This window comes from Pan paniscus, chromosome 19 (genome assembly GCF_029289425.2).
Source record: "Pan paniscus chromosome 19, NHGRI_mPanPan1-v2.0_pri, whole genome shotgun sequence".
Taxonomy (NCBI): domain Eukaryota; kingdom Metazoa; phylum Chordata; class Mammalia; order Primates; family Hominidae; genus Pan; species Pan paniscus.
The window spans coordinates 32285119-32301866 of record NC_073268.2 but is presented as its reverse complement, the minus strand read 5'-3'; the positions used below and the strand labels follow the sequence as shown (position 1 = coordinate 32301866).

Below are 16748 nucleotides of genomic sequence, written 5' to 3'. Positions count from 1 at the left end.
AGCCACTGCACCCAGCCTAAATGCATTTTCTTTTCTTTTTCTTTCTTTCTTTCTTTCTTTTTTTTTTTTTTAAGTTTTGGTTGCCAGGGAGGATCCTAACACATTTCAAAAAATTTTTTGAGACAAGGTCTCACTCTGTTGCCCAAGCTGGAGTGCAGTGGCTCAATCATGGCTCACTGCAGCTTCGACTTCCCAGGCTCCAGGGATCCTCCCACCTTAGCCTCCCGATTACCTGAGACTATGGGTGTGCGCCACCATGCCTGGCTAATTTTTTATTTTCTGTAGACATAGGGTCTCACTTTGTTGTCCAGGCTGATCTTGAACTCTTGGGCTCAAGTGATTCTCCCACCTCAGCCTCCCAAACTGCTGGGATTACAGACATGAGCCACTGCATCTGGTCTAAGTATATTTTTAACTTATATTTTCAACTTATGATGGGTTTATGGGGAAGAAATCCTATCATAAGTGAAGGAGCATCTGTGTTTTGCTTCCATGGTGCATAATCATCTGGAATCAGGATGAACTACTATGAATGTTGACAGGAATACTACCTTGAGCTAGCTGAAGGTTTGGGATTGCTGGAACCTTAAGCAAGGGCATGATAAATGTAGTTATTTAAGGAAAAAGGGTTATGAAATGTTGCACGTAAGTTGGCAAGATCTGAAAATTCCGGGACCCAACATTGGCTTGGTGAGTTCTACTTTGTTCTTGTAGCTAGACGAATGTTTCTGCCAAATCACTTTCCCACACACAGTTAAAACATACAGTTTGCAGATCTCTCTGCCATTTCTAGGGTACTATATCTTACGTAGTGGTGTGTGAATGTGTGTTTTGAGACAGGGTCTCGCTGTGTCACCCAGCCTGGACCAGCTTGGTGTGCAGTGGTGTGATCATGGCTCACTGCAGCCTCAACCTCCTGGGCTCAGGTGATCCTCCCACCTCAGCCTCCCAAGTAGCTGGGACTACAAGCACACGCCACCATGCCTGGCTAATTTTTAAAATTATTTTTGGTAGAGGCGGGGTCTCACTGTGTTGCCCAGGCTCGTTTTGAACTCCTGGGCTCAAGTGATCCCCTCACCTCAGCCTCCCAAAGTGCTGGGATTATGGGCATGAGCTGCCATGCCCAGCCCTTAATGTTAATGTGCACTTTTTCTCATGTTACAGACCTGTTTTCTAGGTGTGCTCCAAGGAAGTTTAAGCATATGCTGTAAGCATTTAGATAACATCTAGTCCACCTATCCCCACCTTTTCTTTTTTTAACTGATTTAACTGGTGAGAAAAATTGAGGCCCAGAGAGAGTTGTAACTCAGGGTCATACTGTTAATGGCAAAAGCCGGTTCCTGAATCCAGATTTTCTGGCCCAGGCCAGTGCTCATTTTAACACCTTTAATTCAAACTGATCATTGTCATGACATTTACCATTTGTGTACTTAATGTGTGACAGGTGTTGTGCTAAGCATTATATAGCTCTCATCTTTATTAATCCTCTTAACAATTCTATGAGGCTGGCCAGTATTTTATAGATGAATAAGCAGCCTTGATGACTTGCCTGAGGAAGCACAGCTAGTAAGTGCTGGAACTAAGATTTCAGCCCAATTCTGTGTAGTTCCAAAGCCTGTGTTGTTTTTTCTTCTTTTCTTTTTTGATTAAATATTTATGTAAAAGGTAATAAAGAATAATATGACAAATACTCAACACCCAGCTTAAGAAATAAAGTATTACCAATCATTTGAAGCTCCCTTCCCATTACATTGTCCTCTCTTTTCCTCCAAAGTAATCATCCGCATTCCTGAGTTTCAAATTTGTGCTCCTAACCACCAAGCTATACAGCTGCATTTATTAAGTGCCATGGGAGCTGGAGCCACTGTTATTCAACAGTAAACAAGAAAGACATGTTTTCTGCCCTTGAGAAGTTTCCTATGGGTGATAATGAAATATTTGTTTCTTAATCTTTCTGGAGATCTTCAGTAGCTGGTACGAAATGTGACATCAAGGAGGTTTAAGAAGTCCTTCAGGAGATCACTGGTGATATGTTGGAAGGTTGCCTAGATATTACACAAATGAATCAGAGTTAAGAATACATGTGTTGGCTGCGCGCAGTAGCTCATGCCTATAATCCATTTGGGAGGTCGAGGCGGGTGCATCATGAGGTTAGGGTTCAAGACCAGCCTGGCCAACATGGTGAAACCCCGTTTCTACTAAAAATGCAAAAATTAGCCAGGTGTGGTGGTGCACACCTGTGATCCCAGCTACTCAGAAGGCTGAGACAGGAGAATCAGCTTGAACCCAGGAGGCGGAGTTTGCAGTGAGCTGAGATCATGCCATTGTACTCCAGCCTGGGTGACATAGCAAGACTGTCCCCCGCTCCCACCCCGCCGCCCAGAAAAAAAAAAAAGAATACGTGTGTCTTAATTGGATCACTGATTATTTTTTCTTCCTAGAGACCAAGTTATAGATTGGGTGTTTTGTTTTCCGACAAGGTCTTGCTCTTTCATGGCTCACTGCAGCCTCAACTTCCTGGGCTCAAGTGATCCTCCCACCTCAGCCTCCTGAGTATCTAGGAATCCAGGCCCTGCTAGTTTTTGTATTTCTTATAGAGACAGAATCTCGCCACATTGCCCAGGCTGGTCTCAAACTCCTGGGCTGAAGTGATCTGCCTGCCTCAGCCTCCCAAAGTGCTGGGATTACAGGCATGAGCCACTCTGTGCTCAGCCTTGTCTTATTTAATATATTTTCCATATTATCCCCACATAGTATGTAAGACAAAACTTTGTCCTTAGAAGACAATCAGGTCAATAATTATAAAATGAACTAATAGTAGGAGTCTAGACAAAAAAGATGGGTCATGTAGAAGCATAAGTTAATACCCTGCATGTTCTAGTGTTTTCCCTAGTTTGTTATAGGCAGGGTAGACATGTGTCTGGGTGGAACTAGTGCTCTTGGATAAAAAATCTATTACAGTGTTTCTCAGTTTTTGTTTGTTTGTTTTTTGTTTTTTTGAGACAGAGTCTCCCTCTGTCGTCGTTTTTTGAGACAGAGTCTTGCTCTATCACCAGGCTGGAGTGCGGTGGCGCCATGCAATCTCGGCTCACTGCAACCTCTGCCTCCCGCCTTCAAACGATTCTCCTGCCGCAGCCTCCCTAGTAGCTAGGACTACAAGCGCATGCCACCACGCCCGGCTAATTTTTGTATTTTTCGTAGAGACGGGGTTTCACCATGTTGGCCAGGATGGTCTTGATCTCTTGACCTCGTGATCCGCCCACCTCAGCCTCCCAAAGTGCTGGGATTACAGGCATGAGCCAGCGTGTCCAGCCGTTTCTTGGTATTTTAGCTATAAGTTCTTTTGATAAATACAGAGCTCACCTACCCTCTGAGTTCCGACACCAATTTTCCTATACCAACTGAGTGTCATACAATTCAATTCAATTCTAATGATGGCAGTGGCGGCCATCTGGAGTGGCCATCAGCTGCAGCAGGGAGGCGCAAGCGGTGGCAGCAGGAGTGGCTGCTGGAGCAGCAGTCGTGGTGGTGGGACCCCTGTGCCCTGCATCCCTGAGGCAGCTGAGTGCATCACTCCTACCTCACATGGCCGGGCAGGACCTGCTTCCAGGCCTGGAGCCTCCACTATGGCCTCAACCTCTCCCCACACCGTGTCTCAGGAGCCCATGAGCACCCGGCTGAAGGTGCAGCTGGGACTCGTGGGGCCAGCCTCAAGATCATCGGGTTTGTTTGTGCGGGGTTGGCCAGGGCTGCCACGCCACCTGTACCTCTCCTGCTCCTGCTGCAGGGAAAATGTGGAGAGGAGGCATGTAGTCCCCAGAGCCCACACCTGGGAGCCCCCTGGAGCCTGATACCCCCAGAGCCACCATGATGGGGCCGGGCCGAGTTACCCGTTGGCAGGGGAGCAGTGTGATCAGGCATGGAGGGGTGGACAGAGAGGAGCCCCGAGATGGAGCTGGGCCCTGAGCGGTGCCGCGCTCCATGGAGCTGGCAGGAGCTGGAAGCTGGCAGGAGCCCCACCTCCCAGTTGCAGCTGCAGCTGCCCAGCCATGGCTGTGGACCCAGGCATCTCTGCAGTCTAAGGGGCCCAGGAAGCCTGTGGGCTTGGAGATGTCTGCTCCTGCTGCCTGGCCTCTCCCTGCTCCTGGTGCCCGTTCTGATTTCAGAGCGAGGTTGGGGCCAAGCCTGGGTGCTGTTGCAGCCTGACCGGGTGTGCGCATGCTTGGGACAGTGGTGACATGCCAGGCCCCTGCCACTTTGGCCTCCTCTAGACTTCAGGCACTGGCGAGCATGGGAGGGAGGCTGAGATGGGGGCTGAGGGCAGCTTGGTGTAGGCCTGCAGGTACCCCTTGGCATGGCCTTGGCAGCTTGAATGCCAGCAGGAGGCAGACAGGCTCCTGGGCAGAAGGGGGCAGATGCCCCGTGAAGCCCCACCTTCAGGCTGGGGAGGGCCTGAAGCCCGGGGGCTGGGTTGCTGATCCCGCAGACCAGTGTGGGAACTTGTGACGCGGGTCCTCCCATGGCTGCCCATGGACCAATCGGCACACTCTTCTTCCCCTCTGAGGCCCATAAAAAGCCTCCCGGACTCTGCCAGACCAGAAGAGAGACGACGGCATGACCTGCCTACAGGGAGGAACTACCCTCTCTGCTGAGAGCTGAAGGGGTGACAGGATGATCTGCCTGCAGAGAGGAGCTACCCTCTCTCCTGAGAACTGAAGAGACGTTGGGATGACCTGCCTGCAGAGAGGAACTACCCTCTCTGCTGAGAGCTGAACATTCTTCGGGACAGCCTGCCAAGCAGAGAGGAGCTATCCTCTCTGCTGAGAACTGAACACTTGTTGGGACACCCTGGCTACAGAGAGGAGGTACTCACTGTAGGTTTCCTCTGAGCTGTTCTGTCGCTCAGTAAAGCTTCTGTTTGTCTTGCTCACCCTCCACTTGTCTGTTACCTCATTCTTCCTGGATGCAGGACAAGAACTCAGGACCTGCTGAATGGTGGGGCTAAAAGAGCTGTAACACAAACAGGGCTGAAACATGCCCCTTGCTTGCTACCTTGAGAGTGTAGAGAAGGAGAGAAGAGCTGCAGTCCTTCAGGGAGCCCAGACCTGGGAGCTCCCTTAGCCAGGGCTATGACTCTCTCTTTGGGGCCCTGTGGTTCCTGCAGTCGCCAAGCTTCCGGGCACCACTGTGTTCTCCAGTGCCAGCCGTGGAAGCTGCTTGTGATGCGCCTGGTCCAGTTGCAGCCTCGCAGGGAGATGGTGCCCAAGCTGGCATCTGGAGCTGCCCACCCCACAGCAGCAGCCGGCGTGCCTGGCTGTGCACAGAGGTCAGACCCCATGCTTGCTCACACATCCCTCACCACTTTGTGCCTGGCTCACCTTTGGCAGGCGTGGGATCCAGGCTGGTCGTGTGAGTTGAGCACAGCCTGCCAGGCTGAGTGGGTGGAACGAGCCCAGTGGGCCAGAGCAAAACTTGGACAAAGGCACCACTGGCCACAGAAGTTTCCAGTTGGTGAAATGACACCCCAAGGATCCCGTAACACTGACACCACCCAGAGTTAGCTTCAGATCCACTATAGTTGCCCAGTGGGTTCTTCTGCCTGCTACACAGACAGACCAATTCACTGAGACCACAGTATTGTAGTAAAGAAATAACTTAATTAACACAAGGCTGGCCATGCAGGAGAACTAAATGTATCACGCAAATTAGTCTCCCAGAAGGCTCAGAGGTTTGGGTTTTTCAAGGATAGTTTGGTGGGTGGGGGCTAGAGAATGGAGGATGTTGATTGGTTGAGGATGAAATCATCGGGATGTGGAAAACGTTCCTCGTGCTCAGTCAGCTGCTGATTGGGGGCCACAGGATCGACTGAGTCACAAGTTGTGGGTTCCGGTAGAGTCAGTCCTTCACCAGAAATGCAAAAATATGAAAAACATCTCAAAATGCCAATTGTAGGCTCTATTATAGTGATGTTATCACAGGAGTAACTGGGGAAAGTTACAAATCTCCTGACCTCCAGAACAATGGTTGGTTATCATTTACACCTGTATCTTAGCAGAATTCAGGTCCCTCACATAATCCTAACCTTGTGGCCTTTCACTAGTTTTACAAAGGTGGTTTAGTTTTAGGAAGTGCTATTATCATTCTTGCTTTAAGATTAAACAGTAAACTTAAATTCCTCTCAAGGTTATCTTGGCCTGTTCCCAGGAATGACCAGGGACAGCTTGGAGGTTAGAAGCAAGATGGAGTCAACTATGTCAGATTTCTCTTACTGTCATAATTTTGCAAAGGCAGTTTCACCACCAGTTAAAGAGCAAGGTTTCCAACAACATTGCCCTTACTTCAGCAGCATGCACTTTGGCCTGACCAACCACAAATTCAGGGCTTCCTACTACCCCCTCAGACTAGAGTGAGTCACAAAACTCGGGAAAGTGTTATATTCACGATTATACAAGTGAACAACCAGATTGAAGAGGTACATGGGGAAAGGTCTGGAAGAGTCCCGAGCTCAGGAGCTTCTTTCTCTGTAGGGTCAGGGTGCACCACCTTCCTGGTACATTGACCTGTTCACCAACCAGGAAGCTCTCCTGAGCTTTGATGTTCGGAGTTTTTATATGGGTTTTCAGTAGGTAGATGTGATTAAGTCATTGGCCACGTGCTTGATTCCAGCTGTTTCCCTGTTGGAGGTTTTGGGGTGGGGCTGAGAGTTCTGACCCTCTAATCATGTAGTTGGTTTTTCTGGTGACCAGCTCCCATCCTGCTAGCATGCTCTGTTGCCCCCTCCTCCCCACGTGAGTCACCTCATTAGGATGAACTCTGTGGTTGAAAGGGACTCATTATTCATAATAAAAGACACTCCTATCATATAGGAAATTCCAAGGGATTCTGATGCTCTGTGCCAGAAGCTGGGGACAAAGACCAGATGTATTCTATGTTATATCATTCCCTCCTTTATATTATTTGAAATTTTAACATTTTATTTTTTACCAAAAACAAATTGAACACAGTAATTTTAGCATATGTTTATATTTTAACTGCCTCAGTAGCGACCTGTTATTCCCAGTTCTCCGGTTGCTGTTAAGAAAATCTTTGAATGCTAGTTCCAGAATCTCCAGGAGGTGAGACCAGTTTCCTTAGTGGTGATGTCGAAAATAACAGCAGTACCACTGTGCTTGGGCCAGGTGAAATCAAATCAGATGATTCAGTCTGGTTGATGTGCTAGAGGCCCTTTTCCCATTCATGTAAAATTGGAAAATTTTGTTCACTATCCAAGTGTTTCCAAATATTTGGTTATTGTGTCAATGTAGATTCATACATATTAAGTATGTATCTTGGGTATAAATTTAAGTTATAATTTAATATAAATTGTGTGGCACAAAAGTAGTTCAAAGGAGGAAGTGGAGGAAATAAGAGCTATAGGTAGAATTTGATCCATCCTTGAAAGATAATTATTAATAACATTTGGGAAAATAGAGGGGAAAGCAGGAATGATGTTTAGATGAGGGAAACTGTGTGAGGTGGGCAGGATTTATCATGGCTTGTTTGCACTTAAACAATGCAGAATGGCCTTATTTGAGCAAATTGAGTGGGGGATAGTGGGAAATGAGATTAGGTAGGTGAGCTAGGGATAGATTATTTATGATATTCAAAGGCCAGTAGAATGATTTCATTTTGGTGTGGTAGATAATTGAGAGTCAAAGAAAGCGTTTCATCAGGTGAGTCAGAAAATGAAAAGAGCATGTAAGAAAAATGGACCAGCATTTATATTGTTGGTAGATTAATGAGGAGAGAGACTGGAGAAAGGGATAGGAAATTTGGGACTGGGAGATTTTTCAATAAAAGTACCATAATTAGGGAAATAGGGGAACAGTGAGGGAAGGAATGAATATTAAAAATTTCAAAAGAAAATTTGACAGATCTTGACTGCTAAATGCAGAAGAATGATGAATCGGAGATGGTACATTTTTAAAATTTTTCTTTTTATCCAGATATGTAAAAAGAATGTTAACCAAGGCTGGGTGTGGTGGCTCACGCCTGGTAATCCCAGCATTTTGGGAGGCCAAGGTGGGCAGATCACAAGGTCAAGAGTTCGAGACCAGCCTGGCCAATATGGTAAAATCCCGTCTCTACTAAAAATACAAAAATTAGCCAGCGTGGTGGTGCGCACCTGTAATCCCAGCTACTTCGGAGGCTGAGGCAGGAGAATCACTATAATCTGGGAGGCAGAGGTTGCAGTGAGCTGAGATCGTGCCACTGCACTCCAGCTTGGGTGACAGAGTAAGACTCCATCTCAAAAAAAAAAGAAAGGAAAAAAAAACAAAGAATGTTATCTATATTGGTGATAACTATCTAAGTCTGTTACAATGTAATGTAAAAGTAGAGAGGACCTAGTGGCCATGATCAGTGGTATCCCCAGGATGAAGAATAGTGCCTGGTGGCCAGGCGTGGTGGCTCACCCCTGTAATCCCAGCACTTTGGGAGGCCGAGGCAGGTGGATCACAAGGTCAAGAGATCGAGACCATCCTGGCCAACATGGTGAAACCCTGTCTCTAATAAAAATACAAAAATTAGCCAGACGTGGTGGCGTGCACCTGTAGTCCCAGCTACTAGGGAGGCTGAGGCAGGAGAATTGCTTGAATCCAGGAGGCGGAGGTTGCAGTGAACCAAGATCGCGCCACTGCACTCCAGCCTGCCAATAGAGTAAGATTCCATCTCAAAAAAAAAAAAAAAAAAAAAAAAAGAATAGTGCCTGGCTTATAGAATTGCTTAAGAAATATTTATCAAAGGATGAAAGAATGCATTTAACCTGTCAACTTTTGGGTAAATTTTAGTTGTCATCTTTAACATCCCAATTTTTTTCTTTTTTTAGACGGAGTGTCGCTCCGTCGCCAGGCTGGAGTGCAGTGGCGCCATCTTGGCTCACTGCAGCCTCCGCCTCCCGGGTTCAAGCGATTCTTCTGCCTCAGCCTCCCAAGCAGCTGGGACTACAGGCGTGTGCCACCATGCTCAGCTAATTTTTGTATTTTTAGTAGAGACGGGGTTTCACCATGTTGACCAGGATGGTCTTGATCTCTTGACCTCATGATCCGCCCACCTCGGCCTCCAAAAGTGCTAGAATTACAGGCGTGAGCCACCGTGCCCAGCCTAACATCCCAATTTTTAATACCAAAAATTACCTTAAAAATAATACTTACTGAGGCTGGATGTGGTGGCTTACACCTGTAGTCCCAGCACTTTGGGAGGCTGAGGCAGATGGATGTCGAGCCCAGGAATTCAAGACCAGCCTGGGCAACATAGTGAAACCCTGTCTCTACTAAAAATACAAAAAATTAGCCAGGTATAGTAGTGCACATCTGTAGTCCCAGCTACCCAGGAGGCTGAGGTGGGAGGATCATTGAGCCTGGAAGGTCAAAACTACAGTGGTCTGTGATGGCACCACTGCACTTCAGCCTGGGTGACAGAGTGATACCCTGTCTCAAAAATAAATAAGCTGGGTGTGGTGGCTCACACCTATAATCCCAGCACTTAGGGAGGCCAAGGCAGGTGGATCACTTCAGGCCAGGAGTTCAAGACCAGCCTGGCCAACATGGTGAAACTCCCTCTCTACTAACAACAACAACAGCAAAACAAAAAACAAAAAAACAAAACAAAACAAAACAAAAAAAACAGGGCCGGGCGTGGGCGTGGTGGCTTACGCCTGTAATCCCAGCACTTGGGGAGGCCAAGGCGGGCGGATCACAAGGTCAGATCGAGACCATCCTGGCTAACACGATGAAACCCCATCTCTACTAAAAATACAAAAAATTAGCCGGGCGCGGTGGCAGGTGCCTGTAGTCCCAGCTACTTACTTGGGAGGCTGAGGCAGGAGAATGGCATAAACCCAAGAGGCGGAGCTTGCAATAAGCCGAAATCGCGCCACTGCACTCCAGCCTGGGCGACAGAGCAAGACTCTGTCTCAAAAAAAAAAAAAACAAAAAAAAACAAAAATTAGCCAGGCATGGTGGCACATGCCTGTAATCCCAGCTACTCAAGAGACTGAGGCACAAGAATGGCTTGAACCTGGGAGGTGGAAGTTGCAGTGAACCAAGATCGTGCCACTGCACTCCAGCCTGAGTGATCGAGAGAGACCCTGTCTCAAAAAAAAAAAAAAGTTACTGATCTTTTCTAGTTAAAAAAATTTTGTGTTTATTTTCCAAGATAACCACTTTAGTATAATATATTCATCCAGTGGTTTTTTTCTATGCACATACATATTTATCTTTAAAATGGGATCATATTGCACATGTTGACTTATACCTGCATAAATATCATTTTTAGAAGTAAAATGGAACTTGAACCTCCAAATAATGACAAACCATAAAATAATAGGATAATATAGGAATCTGTTAGTCTATACTCATATATAAATAAGTAAACAGGCATACCTCAGAGAAACTGTGAGTTTGGTTCTACACTACCACAGTAAAGTGGCTCACAAATTTTTTTGTTTTCCCAGTGCATATAAAAGTTATGTTTATAGGCTAGGTGCGGTGGTGCATGCCTGTAATCCCAGCATTTTGGGATGCCAAGATGGGCGGATCTCCTGAGACCAGGAGTTTGAGACCTGCATGGCCAACAAGGCGAAACCCCATCTCTACTAAAAATACAAAAAAATGTAGCCAGGCATGGTGGCACATGCTTGGAATCTCAGCCACTCGAGTGGCTGAGACGTGAAAATCGCTTGAACCTGGGTGGCAGAGGTTGCAGTGAGCCAAGATTGTGCCACTGCACTCCAGCTTGGGTGACACAGCGAGACTCTATCTCAAAAAAAAAAAAAAAAGGTTATGTTCATACTATACTGTAGTCTGTTAAGTGTGTAATGTAATATCTAAAAAATGTACATACCTTAATTTAAAAATACTTTATTGTCAAAAAATGCTAATGATCATCTGAGCCTTCAGTGAGTTGTAACCTTTTTGCTGGTGGAGAGTCTTGCCTCAGGGTTGATGGCTGCTGACTGATTAGGGTGGTGATTGCTGAAGGCTGGGGTGGCTGTGGCAATTTCTTAAAATAAGACAACTATGACATTTGCTGCATCGATTGACTCTTCCTTTCACTAAAGATTTCTCTGTAGCATGTGATGCCATTTAATAGCATTTTACCCACAGTGTAACTTCTTTCAGAATTGGAGTCAATCCTCTCAAACCCTACTGCTGCTTTATCAACTAAGTTTATGTAATATTCCAGGTCCTTTGTTGTCATTTCAATATTGCTCACAGCATCTTCACCAGTAGATTCTGTCTCAAGAAACCACATTCTTTGCTCATCCATAATAAACTCTTCATCTGTTCAAGTTTTATTATGAGATTGCAGCAATTTAGTCACATTTTTAGGCTTCACTTCTAATTCTAGCTCTTTTCTTGGTATTTCCACCATATCTGCAATTCCTTCATTGAGGCTTGAATCCCTCAAAGTCATGTGAGGGTTGGAACCAACTTCTTCCAAACTCCTGATAATGTTACTTTGATCTCCCGTGAATCACGAGTGTTCTTGATGGCATCTAGAATGGTGAATTATTTCCAGAAGGTTTTTAGTTTACTTTGTCCACATCCATCAGAGGAATCACTATCTATGGCAGCTATATATAGGCTTACAAAATGTAAATAGTAAGCCTAAATAATAAGGCTTGAAAGTTATAATTACTCCTTGAACCATGGACTGCAGACTGGATGTCATGTTAGCAGGCACGAAAATAATCTCCTTGTACGTCTCCATCTGAGCTCTTGGGTGACCAGGTGTATTGTCAGTGAGCAGTAATATTTTGAAAGGAATCTTTTTTTTTTGAGGAGTAGGTCTCAACAGTAGCCTTAAAATATTCAATAAACCATTCTGTAAACAGATGTGCTGTCATCCAGGCTTTGTTATTCCATTTATAGAGCACAGGCAGAATAGATTGAGCATAGTTTTTTTTTTTTTTTTTTTTGAGACGGAGTCTCGCTCTGTCGCCCAGGCTAGAGTGCAGTGGTGCAATCTTGGCTCACTGCAAGCTCCGCCTCCTGGGTTCACACCATTCTCCTGCCTCAGCCTCCCGAGTAGCTGGGACTTCAGGCACCCACCACAATGCCCGGTTAATTTTTGTATTTTTAGTGGAGCCTCCCAAGTAGCCAGGATTACAGGCGTGAGCCACCATGCCTGGCCAGATTGAGCATAATTTTTAAGGGCCCTAGGATTTTCAGACTGGCAAATGACCACTGGCTTCCACTTAAAGGCAGCAACCTGCATTAGCCCCTAACAAGAGTCAGCCTATCCTTTTAAGCATTGAAACCAGGCATTGATATCTGCTCTCTAGCTATGGATGGCATCTTCTTCTGATACAAGGCTGTTTCATCTACATTGAAAATCTTGGTTGGGTCGTATAATACCAGCAACTTGGGAGACCAAGACAGGAGGATTGCTTGAGGCCAGGAGTTTAAGATCATCTTGGGCAACATGGTGAGACCCTGTCCGTACAAAGAATTAAAAAATTCACTGGATGTGGCGGCGTGGCCTGTGATACTAGCTACTCAGGAGGCTAAGGCAGGAGGATTGCTTGAGCCCAGGAGTTTGAGGCTACAGTGAGCTATGATCATCCCACTATGCTCTAGCCTAGGTGACAGAGACCCCCATCTCTAAGGAAAAAAAGAAAAGGAAAAGTGCCCATGCACACACACACACACTCACATACACATGCATATATTTTTTCCTCCAGACAGAGTTTCACCATGTCACCCTGGCTGGAGTGCAATGGTAAGATCATGGTGCTCTGTGTGGCCTCCAACTCCTGGGCTCAAGCAGTCCTCCCGCCTCAGCCTCCCAAGTAGCTGGGACTACAAGTGTGTGCCACCACACCTGGCTAATTTTTTAAAAACTGTTTTGTAGAGACAGGGTGTCACTATGTTACCTAGGCTGGTCTCGAACTCCTGGCCTCAAGTAGTCCTCCCACTTCAGCCTCACAAAGTGCTGGAATTACAGGCATGAGCCACTGCACCAGACATATATATATACACACACACAAACACATATATGTAATATTTATATATATAAATATATTTTTATATATTTTATATATACGCCTCATAAATTATTCTGATGCGTGGCTTTAGAGGTCTCCATTCCCTTTCGGTGTTGTTAACTTGTATTAGCAATATTTTTTAAAGTATGGCACAAGAAAGAGAAAGCATTGGCTTGGCCATCAGGAGATGGGTTATTCTCTTAAATCTGCAGCTAATCTTTTAGTAAGACTTAGAAAATGACTGTCTCTGGATCCCAGATTCTTTATCTGAAAATTTTCTGGGGAGCTGAATAAACTGACATTGTTAACTAGATTCTAGCAGTTCTGTGATGATGGATTCACGGACATCATCAGAACTCAGTGAAATGTGACCTGCGGTCAGCCATTTGAAAAAGGCCTAAACCTTCTTACACAAGTCAATTGAAAAGGCCTGTAGAAGTCAGAGCTCGAAGACACCTGTTAAATCATCTGATCTATCCCTCTACCAGCGGTACTCGGTTGTTCATAGCCCTCTCTAAGCTGTTTTCACTCTCCTTCCTGTGTGCCAGACATTCATTATTTTCCCAGAGACTGGACTTGTGTTCACCCTTTTAATCATTTAAGAAGGGAATGTGACTTTTCTTAACTCAAAAAATTTCATTTATTTTATATTTAGACTTTAATTTTGGAAACTGTTGATAATGGCAGAGATTAGTAAGCATGTGGACTGTTCTCCTCTAGATTCACAAAAGGATTTAGTTGATGACTTGAATGTCTAACAATAGTAATTATATGATCAGAAAGTGACGGGAATGCAAGTCAAATTTCATAATAAAAGTTAAGATTTTAAAGTTTGTGTATAAAAAAATTGCTAGAATAGAAAATGTAATAGGAGACTTTCTTTGCTTTTACCTTGTTACTAACCCTTTAAATATGATGCTCTATGGAAGAAAGAATGTAGAGATGCAGAGAAATGAGCATTCTGATATTCTGTTTATGAGGATGTAAATTGGTTTATTCGTTTTTGGAGATAATTTAACAACATCAGTTAAAAATAAAAAAGATCTTGTGCACTAACTTGAGTTCTACTTCTAGGAATTTATTCTGTAGAAATACTAATTGTTGCATTGTTTATAAAAGTGAAAACTTAGGGCCAGGTGTGGTGGCTCACACCTGTAATCCCAGCACTTTGCGAGGCTGAGGCAGGTGGATTGCTTGAGTCCAGGAGTTTGAGACCAGCCTGGGCAACATGACAAAACCCTGTCCCTATTAAAAATACAAAAAAAATTAGCTGGTTGTAGTGGCATCTGCCTGTAGTCCCAGCTACTCGGGAGGCTGAGGTGGGAGAATCACCCAAGCCTGGGGAGGTTGAGGCTGCAGTGAGCCAAAAAAATCACACCACTGCACTCCAGCTTGGGCAATCAGAGTGGGACCCTGAATCAAAAAAAAAAAGTTAAAACTGGGAAACCATTCCAATGTTCCTTGTTAAGAGTTTATTTTAATAAATTATAATACATCATGCAGTGGATTCTAATACAACTATCAAAAATAATGCAGGATGGCTGGGCGCGGTAGCTCACGCCTGTAATCCCAGCACTTTGGGAGGCCGAGGCAGGCAGATCACCTGAGGTCAGGGGTTCGAGACCAGCCTGGCCAACATGGGGAAACCCTGTCTCTACTAAAAATACCAAAATTAGCTGGACGTGGTGACACATGCCTATAATCCCAGCTACTTTGGAGGCTAAGGCACGAGAATCGCATGAACCCAGGTGGTGGGGATTGCAGTGAGCCAAGATTGCGCCACTGCACTCTAGCCTAGGCAACGGAGTGAGACTCCATCTCACAAAAAAAAAGAGATTTAAAAAAATATTAATATAAAATGGGTTTATTATTGCTGCTTTTAAAAATTGGTTAAAATACATGTAACAATTATCATTTTAACTGTAAGTATACAATTCAGCAGCATTAAATTTATTCATAATGTTGTGTAACCATCACCACTATGTGTACTTAAAACTATTTTATTATCCTCAACAAAAACTATGTAACCATTAACTAGTAACTTTTGTCTTCTCTTCTAGGAGTTTTTATGTACTGACATGAAATACTGCCCAAATGCATAATTAAGTGATAAAGGAAAATTGCAAAGTAGTGTGATAACTATGATTCCATTGTGGTAAAATATTGCAAGTTAATATAAGTATAGGAAAAATCTGGGAGAATATTAAAATGTTAGTAGAGGATGTTAGGAGGGATTTGTACTTTTACAGAATATATTTTGGCAAGTTTTTAAAAACGAGTATGTGTGACTTTTCTAAACATCAAGATATACTTTTAAGTATTATACTAAAACTTAATAATTTGGATGCCTTAGATTTTAGCTAATGAGTAACAGACTTCCTTATGTGGTTGCCGAATTTGAGCTTATGTAGAACCTAAACACTTTATTAAAGTAACGATTTTTCTTTTCACAGCTAGAGTTGGGAAGACATCACTGATTATGTCTCTGGTCAGTGAAGAATTTCCAGAAGAGGTAAACATTTTGATTTCCATATTTAAATTTTAAAAAATTTATCAAAATCAAATTAAAATGAACTGAATTCTGTCTCTTTTGGCATGTGTTATGTGCTTCCTTTTGGACAGTTGAGACTTTTTTTTCTCCCTTCTTTAGAGACAGGGTCTCACTCTATTGCCCAGGCTGGAGTGCAGTGGTGCCATCATAGCCCACTGCAACCTCCAACTCCTGGACTCAAGCAATCCTGTCTTGGCCTCCCGAAGTGCTGGGGTTACAGGCATGTGCCACTGTGCCCTGCCAGTTGAGACTTTTTAAAAAGCTAATATTTGTTTATCACCTGTATCTATGAAATACAGTATAGGAGAAATAACCAGCCTGTGTCTAACTTCATCTAAGTCTTTTGCATTTTCTTCCTTTGACTTTGTCTAGGACCTTTGTATTCTCTGTGTCTCAGTTGTCTCATCTATAAAATGGAAGCTGAAAGGGATATAAATGTCATATAAGCTCTGTGACCCTTTCTTAAAAATAAAATGTTGCTCATAAACCCAAAATACAAAAAAGATAATGAGCATTCTGTGAGTTGAAGTTAAGGGGAAAGATGTGAATCCCTACTTGCCTTCTGCCTGACACTCCCTGGTCTGTGAGGTGTTTTTGTCGGAACCACTAGAATTATGATACATATATTTGAAAACCTTTAATATGATCTACCTGCTTCATTTTACAAATGTTGAAACAAACTCATTCCACCTTTGCCTACCTCAAAGGATTGTTATGGGTCTCAAATGAGATGAACTTAATAGCAGGGAAGTGCCACCAAAAGTAGTAAGGTGGTTTTATTATTACTGGCAATAAATTTACATTTTGGAAGTTCTAGAGTGAGGAGCTGTTGGCTAAACTTTGCATAAAGTTAGCATATAGTTATAGGGAATGAAATTTGTGCAATGGGATGAAAATGATTTCAAATTACCCTCTTTCTTGCATAGTAGGTATCATTAGTGTCACAGTTTACATTTATCCTTCCTTTACTCTAGTTTAGATAGGAATATCTGTATAATTTCATTGTTCAAATAGGAATTTGATGTATCATGTGATAGTGTTTTCAACATTTACAGCTGCCAAAAGACTATTTATTATTATTTTTTGCTTTTTTTCTCTTAGACAAGATGGTTAAATAAGTAATTGCTTAATTTAAGAAATGAAGTATATTTTCATGTATTACTTGTAGAA

At 43.9% G+C, this 16748-nt stretch overlaps 1 protein-coding gene across 25 annotated transcripts in view; it reads left to right on the top strand.

Moving 5' to 3' along the window:
• Positions 1–16748, top strand: part of RHOT1 (ras homolog family member T1) — a 110854-nt gene that overhangs the window by 13112 nt on the left and 80994 nt on the right. For 17 of the 25 annotated variants that reach the window (XR_008621647.2, XR_004667205.3, XM_055101305.2 and 14 more), the window contains exon 2: positions 15481–15539. The exons of 1 other annotated variant lie outside the window; for it this stretch is intronic. Coding sequence is in view for 22 of the 24 variants with exons in the window: in XM_055101305.2 (XP_054957280.1) it covers positions 15481–15539 (59 nt within the window). In the remaining 2 variants the exon portion in view is untranslated. Of the gene's footprint in view, positions 1–4564; positions 4866–15480; positions 15540–16748 lie in introns of all 25 variants that reach the window. 7 more of the 25 variants (XM_034942130.3, XM_034942131.3, XM_055101306.2 and 4 more) reach the window with 2 other exon arrangements.